Consider the following 7,869-nt stretch of genomic DNA (forward strand, 5'->3'; position numbering starts at 1 on the left):
TAAAAAAGAGGGAAGTTGAGGGAAAATTAAACAATGATCTTAAGCCTTCAGAGAACACCTGGATTTCTACTAATATATGGTTTCACACGGACAACCTCCAATGTTTTTGTGTCGGTGTAAAATGGGTTAAACACACACAGCTACCACACATTTAAAGGTGTATTTTTTTAAAGAAGCTTCAAAAAATTAGTGCAATCATTGATTTCTTTGCAGTTGGCACAAATGTAGCTACCTTCTGTTTGGTTTTACTTTATAAACACTAAATAAAATGCAAAAAAAAAAAAGCAGAATTAGCAGAAAATGTGAATTATTTAGCAAGGCACTGGCCATTCATTTTTGTGAGTTTTTTTTTTTCTTTTTTTTTTAGAATAGCCTTTGCTATTATTTAATGAAAGAAATTGAATTTGTAATTTAGCCACATAAACAGAGAATGCAGAGATAAAAAAAAAAACATGATTTTAAATAAATATGAAAAAAAAAATTATAATGAGGCTTTTTTTATGATTGTGACTTAGTTTTTAGAACATGGTTAGTAGAAGAAATTGGTATGCTTCCACTTTATTAACTNATATGAAAAAAAAAATTATAATGAGGCTTTTTTTATGATTGTGACTTAGTTTTTAGAACATGGTTAGTAGAAGAAATTGGTATGTGTCTACTTTAGTAACTAGAAAACACACATATATGTTCATAATACACAGAAAACACAGTGGAAAAGCAGCCATGCAAAGCCATGACCTGCTTACATATAGTTATTGGTTCAACATGTGGCCCAAGGACACTTCAACATGCTTTAGGGAGAAAACTGCAGATCCATACTGATAACTGACAACCTGCCCGTCATTCTATTCCCACATGCAGCAGTAAGGTTTACGTTATGTTTATTGATTAAACTCTTAGTAAAGGGACTTAAAGTCTTTCCATGCATTTTTTTTTATTTACTTCAAATAACCATGTGTAGTATTTTCCATGGTGAAAGTCTGCTTCTTGCAGATGGATACATTCTTAAAGGTCTTTGCAGAATTTAATGGCAGCCTGAGGATAAAAATGCAGCCAAATAAACATTCACCAAAGTGTGTTCGTGTGCATCCTTGGATGTCTGCTTTATTGCTTCCTTGCTATGGAGCAACCACCCTGTTTCACAGGGACAATTTTTTCTGTTGCACAACATACTAATGTTTACATTAAGTGTGCTAGTTTGGTGCAATGTAAAACAAAAGACAAACATACATTGTTAACAGTAAACTGAAGGCTACATGTCAATTTTCCCTGCTCCTACATCCACTTTATAATGCAAGAAAACCATTTCATACGCATCACCTTAGAACTAATGCCAGAACCGCATACTTTTATCTTTTTTCACAGCTAATTGCTTTTGTGTATTAATATAGACAAGGAGTGATTAGAAATATTTTAATCTTTTGTAGGATTTAATCATATTTTGAAAAGTTTTCCAAAAAATTCCTTTTACCTGTGATTTCATACGTATTTGGTTCTGATCCCCATTTAGGCTACTAAGACATGAGTCAGCAGTTTCTTACACGTCAACATTATTTATAGTATTTCTTATTCAACGAGATATTCAGCTTTTACTTTTTAACCAACGGGATGTTTTTTCATGTGGTAACAGACGAACTCAGAGAAAAATCAACATATGACCTGTAAGACAGGAATGGAACAATTTGGTGACTCATGAGCTTTACTCTTTTATTGGTCAACTGACCCAAATAGGGATAAATAAATCAGGAAATTCAGGTATGTTCCTTATAAATAGAGTAAGATCCTAATCCTCTATTGCCTTGCAGCCTTTATTCCTGAATCACAGCTGAATCTAATGATTGGTTATTTCCTCTGCATGCCATCCAGTCCTGAGAAGTCCTGCTAATGAGCCAATCGTTTTGTTGAGGTTTGTTGAAGCACGGATGCATCCATAAACTTTTGGACAGTATATTTCAAGGATTGGATGTAGGGAGACCCCTGCAATAACTTTATAAAATTATACCAATACAAAACTGAAGCTTTGAACCAAATGCAACCCGATGTGATACCAGAACTGCTTGTATCACTTCTGGTACCAGACAAACTCTTACCATCTGATGTTAAGTCAGACTAAACATTCTTGCTTCAACTTTTTGAAATTGTTCTCATTGGATAAATACAGAACAACTTAATAGAAACGTTGTCTCTAGTCAAATACATTATTTTAAGGAAAAAGGAGAGATGGAAAGTTTGAGAAAAAAAATCCCAACTACAGTCAAGAAGTCATCCAGGAAGTTTAACGATGGGGACAAACAGATTTGTTTGGTTACTGAACATCAAATTAGCTATAAAGAAGGTTAACAATGTTTATGTTTTGGATTGGCCATTTAAAAACATCTAAAAGAAAACCTTAATCTAAATTTAATACCAGACAATTAAAAGAAAAACTGTATCTATTTATAAAGCATATCTAAATATCTGGATTTATCTGTATCTATTGGAGTCATTAGTACTACAAGGGAACAAATAAGAGGCTCTAACGTGCTGCGGATATCCTGATAGTCTGTAGACCAATGGATTTAAGGAGTTAAAATAATTTTTTTTTTAAAGAAACACGTGTTTTGCTAAGAATTTGTAAATAAATAATTAGTAAATCGGTAACTTAGTAACCCTACTGAGTAGAATATGCATCTGCATGTATGTGAAGATTGCTCAGTTGGAGGCATGTAGAGGCCCTGCTCTTTGGTGTACTAAAAAGAAAGTTTGGGAAAGCTTGCAGCAGCAATTGCATTTCCTAATTCTTGATTAATTCAAACAATACATTTTCTAATTGTGCATACCTATAATAAACTACTTATTACAGTACGATGGTGACAAAATAGAACAAACATCCTTCAGTATTGATGACTACATCTATGGATATCATATTGCATATTTACTCCAAAGATTGTCTTTAATATTACACATTGGAACGTTCCTTTAAATTTTAAGAAATGCCAGCGTCACATTATGAGATGATACTCCATGAGTGCATTACTTAAATTTAAAATGTCTATGGAGCAAAGCAGTTGCTGCTTCATAGATTGATGCATACTTGAAAAGCAGAAATACTGTTTTGGTTTTTTATTATTCTTTTCTTGGAATAATAAGACTGATCTCTGCATAAGTGCTTTTTTAAATACAAAATCCAAACTATAACAAGGAGATTTAATGTGTCATCCAGATCATTCAAGAACCTAGCCTTGGTAGGGAGCCCCGGTGAAATGGGTGGATGTAATGAGAACAGAACTGATGGTCTGGAATTAGAAGCCCTACTTAGATCTTTATTTTCTAGCTTCCTATAAGCTCACTAACCCATTCTTTAGAGCTGTCTCTCTGTGTCCCATGTAATAAAGGGTGGGAATTGCATATGAAAAAGTATCAGTGACAGGTCTAGGTCCCCTGCACCATGGCTCAATCAACTTTAAGGTAGCCATTTGTACTAAAGCCACTTCCCCTCCTTTGTTCTCTTTGCCTGTTGCCCTCCAAGGATTCTCCGACATCTCGTCCACCTCCGGAGTCATGCTGAGGGGTCGACCAGCCGTCCTCCGGCCCTTCATGAAAGCGTAGCCGCAGGGTTTTGCAGATGACAAAACGCTCCACCATGAAGGAGGCGCAGAACCACGGCACGGCATACTCTGCCGTAATCAACCCCATGAAGTTGTAGTGGAAATCGGAGTAGTCCCAGGGGCAGGCGTTAAACTGCCGCAGAAGCAGCCCAGTCCCAAACTCCCACAGGTAGGTCCATAATGTGTAAATGATGCAGCGCAGCAGTACAGGGCAGCGGTTGCGCAACTTCAAGTACATCCACTCTACAATGAGGATACAGGTGCCGTAGATGAAGAAGGCCCAAACGCTGGTCACGCCGGGGAACTTCCAGTTGCAGTTTACTACAAACTCCCAGGCAGCCGTGAACATCACTTCACAGAAATAGCCATGGATGGCGTAGAGGTACCAGCGTGAGAGGGCCGTGAGAGGGGCTGGCTCCCTCGGCGTTTCTAAGGCTACCATCGTTTCTCTCGTGGGTTTCATTCAGATTTCTTAATTCTATGCACTGGACCTGAAATCACAAACAGAGATCAGAAATTATCATTTGAAAATCTTGCTTCACTTTATTCAACTCCTGCAAACCTAAGAACAGACACAGAAAGGGCATTTGTATGAGGTGATTTTCTTCTTTGCTGTAACATTGCTTCATGGCAATGCTTCTAATATTCTTACAGTAGGTCTGTTTACAGAATTTATCTATCACTTTATTGCTTTCTTAGTCTCAAAGATGGCTGGTTTTTATACGAATTTCAGCAAATAATGTGTGAATTATTCCTGAGAGATTTTACAAAAACTTTAAAGCTCAATGTTAGTAAACCTTAAACACATATGGCATTTAAATATCAACAGAACCATTTTACACTATTACATGCTATCAGATTTTGCTAAAGGTATTTGCTCACCAATTTAGATAATTATTTAAGTTAATCAAGCATGCAGGCCGTTTCTCTGGACATTTGTGAAAGATACAAACGGAAAGATCCCTTTGCAGTCCCACAGCAGGCACACCTGTGGTGTTAAGTGGAGCAGGGATTATGGTTTGTTTGTTTTTCAGGAGTTGGGCTTGGTCCCGTATTTCAAGTGAAAGGGACAATAAAGGCTCCCGCTTCCCAAGAGATTTTGGACAAATCCATGTTTACAATCTGGTGGAAATGGATTAAAGATGGCGCCCCTTCCTTTTTCGACATGACACAGGACCTGTCTACAAAGAAAGGTCCATAAAACACGATTGAAAGAGTTTCTGTGGATGAGATTGAAATGCCTACACAGAGCCCTAAACCTCAAAACCACAGAACATCTTTGGGATGAAATAGAAAGGGGACTGAGAGGCAGACATTCTCCTCCGGTATATTTTTAACAATAATACAAACAAACTGAATATAAGTTTTGTATTTCGTTTTGTCACAGCTTAACCATTGAAACACAGACAAAACTACAAGCAACACCTAAATGGTTCACCAGAAATGAAGGAAACCTTCCTATAAAACTATAGCTGCACCAATATTTATCAGCAAAAAAAAACCTGTTGGGTGACCTGAAGGGAATTAAATATAATTACCAAATGTCTCTGACGTTATATTCTGGTTTGTTTGTTTTACTAACGGCTGGATCATTGTAGTACTCCTGTTCATTTTGTGATAAAGTAGTTGTTGCGGAGAGTCTAGTTTGTTGCCTTTTGATTTCACTCTCAGACAGCTTCTCATATTAAATACTGTTTATTTAGCAAAAAGAATTTTGGATTACTATGATCTGTCCATGTCAGGAATACAGTTTTTTTGGGTTGTTTCTGTTTTTCCTTTTTTTCCTCCACCAGGTGGTGCCCTGTCCTCATTGGGCCTCCCTGCACCCCTGCAGCTTGTTGCCTCATTACCTGTTGGGTGTTCTTAAGCTGCTGTCTGCCACTACCTTGATGCCAGAGTGTTTGCCAGTTTTGGGTACTCTAGCCATGCTGAGTTTTGCTGAGTCAAACTGAGTTTTTTTCTACCTGAGTTTTAACATTGTTTTGTCTTTGCCTCTCGGCAGGACGTCATCCTGCAAACTGGATTTTTCGGACCTCTCCCTGGAAGGATCAACTGAGCTACAAACTGAGCTGGGGTTCAAACAGGACGTTTGGATCCAGAGAGATTGTTTGAGCTTCCCACTGAGAAAGGGATTAATCTCCACTACGACGCGTTCAAGTACCGAAGGAAATCTGAGTGGCAGTCAGTTTCTCCGTTCACCTACAAACAACCGCATTCTGGGTAAACCATGTTCTGCCCTCCACCGCAATCAGACAAACACTGGGACTACAGCATACAGACTGGAGTCAAGGATTCAACAACTTCTCTGGGAACGTGAGTCGGCAACCAAATCCTCTTCTCGAAGTTCACGAGTCCAATTACCCACTGAGCCTGAACTAACCGCTGTGTCTTCCCCTAACTTTTCAGTTCGGGTTGAGCAGTGTTCAGAGCAACACTTCTCTCTGAATGATCTCTTCAATAAAACCTGTTAAACCTTTTCCCTGGTCTCCCTGTTTGGTCTTCTGCATTTGGGTCTGAACCTTAGTAAAATCATGACAGTCCAGCAATAATTCTTCAACTCCATTTCATGATGGGGCAAAAAATTTAATATTCTCCAGGCAATATGGGAATTTTTAGAAAATCTTAATAAAGCATTTATATTGCCTTGCAAAACTATTTGCACGCATTCAGATTTTAATGTTCAATTTAAAATCTCCAGGCAAAAAGGCTCATTGTTACCTAGAGAACTAAAATTGAACATTAAAATCTGAATGTGTACAAATAGTTTTGCAAGGCAATATAAATGCTTTATTAAGATTTTCTAAAAATGGCCATATTTACTTTACAGTATCAAAACACTGCCATGCATTACATCCCATTTTAAGCTAAGTTAACTGTCCAAAAAAGCGCTGCTTCCAAAATTCAGCAAGATTTGGTGTCATCTCCAGTAGCAGCCATCTGGCCAAATCACCAGTGAAATCTTGAGGATTAGCAATTTAATTGTAGAGGGTGCTAAGCCATTTTTAAATTAAGCCAAGGCAATGAAGCACTGCAGGCATCAGCAGATTTAATTAAAGACTGGAGGGTTAGGATGCACTGAAATTGCTCGACCTTCCTTCAGCTTGAGCTATTTACACAGCGAGGGGGGTTCTTATGTAACCTATAACTTTGTCATCTGACCGCCGACATTACTATGCTGGGGCTCCAACTCCTGCAGCTTGACAAACATTTTGTGCTGCCATATCAGGTATCAGAAGTCTCATGCAGGGTCTGGCCTCTTTGTGGCTCTACTTAATACACCCTGTCTTAAATTAGGACAAAGGTGAATATCAATGGCGCAATGTTGAATTTGAAGAACATTTACTTAATAAGGCCACTCAGTTTGTAAAATTCACCTCACACTGGCTCCAGAGGAAACTGATAAGGTAACAACAATTATGCATAACTGTATAGTGCATTTGTACCTTAGTAAGAGGTTACAAGTACAAAAGCTTGTTTGAAGAACAATAGCTCTTTTTTGGTCTCTTTTTGTCTTCAAAGCCTGGCTGTGGCCCAGAGAAAGTCCAGAGGGATTAGCACATTTACTCCAAACAAGGAACAAGGGTTTCATGTGATTAACTGGGCCACAGCAATAGACCAACTGACCTCCTTAAACCCATTATTCCATCTTTTCTCCGGCTGCCTGGGAAAAACACTACCAGCCCATGAAAGTCAGACTGGGGTCAAGCAATACCTTTTAAGTGCTGCGGGCATTCATTCATAGTTCAGCCTGCTATAAATGGGAGTATTTGTTAGATAGAGGAATACTGAGTTTATGTCTCTTTCACTTCTATATGCAAGTCAAGTTACTTTGGAAATTCCCACAATCATGGCCCTGTTTCTCTTTATTATTAGATTTTTCACAGATTCTTGATGCTGAATTAGTTCTACAAGTGGGAATGCTTATGCATTCCCACTTATTGTTTTTCTGTTTCTCTTTATTATTAGATTTTTCACAGATTCTTGATGCTGAATTAGTTCTACACACTTTCTACTGTTTAAATTCTGTGGTTTTACAATATCCATGTGTCAACCATGACTATGGAAGCACAAATTAATAGTACTTTTACAAAATATAGTAAGTCCAGCTGGTAAAATGTATATTAGCTGACGTTAGAATAGTATGCCCATTACATTCAGACAGGGTTGTCAGAGGGGGTCTGGTCCGGGGATCTTTTCCCTGGTTTTTGCAGATGACATGGTTCTGCCGGCTCCCTCCTGCCAAGAACTACAGCATGTACCGTGGTGGTTCACAGCCAAACCC

General features: G+C 38.2%; 1 protein-coding gene across 3 annotated transcripts in view; it reads right to left on the reverse strand.

Annotated features, from left to right (window-relative positions):
- Positions 1-663: 663 nt before the first annotated feature.
- LOC107098952 (transmembrane protein 229b-like) overlaps positions 664-7,869 on the reverse strand; it is a 25,060-nt gene continuing 17,854 nt past the window's right edge. For all 3 annotated transcript variants that reach the window (XM_015396856.1, XM_015396857.1, XM_015396858.1), the window contains exon 2: positions 664-4,078. In XM_015396856.1, coding sequence (XP_015252342.1) covers positions 3,433-4,050 — 618 coding nt within the window. In that variant the 5' untranslated portion in view covers positions 4,051-4,078 and the 3' untranslated portion in view covers positions 664-3,432. The remainder of the gene's footprint in view (positions 4,079-7,869) is intronic.

The sequence above is a fragment of the Cyprinodon variegatus genome, unplaced genomic scaffold (assembly GCF_000732505.1).
Source record: "Cyprinodon variegatus isolate N-32 unplaced genomic scaffold, C_variegatus-1.0 Scaffold825, whole genome shotgun sequence".
NCBI classification, from domain to species: domain Eukaryota; kingdom Metazoa; phylum Chordata; class Actinopteri; order Cyprinodontiformes; family Cyprinodontidae; genus Cyprinodon; species Cyprinodon variegatus.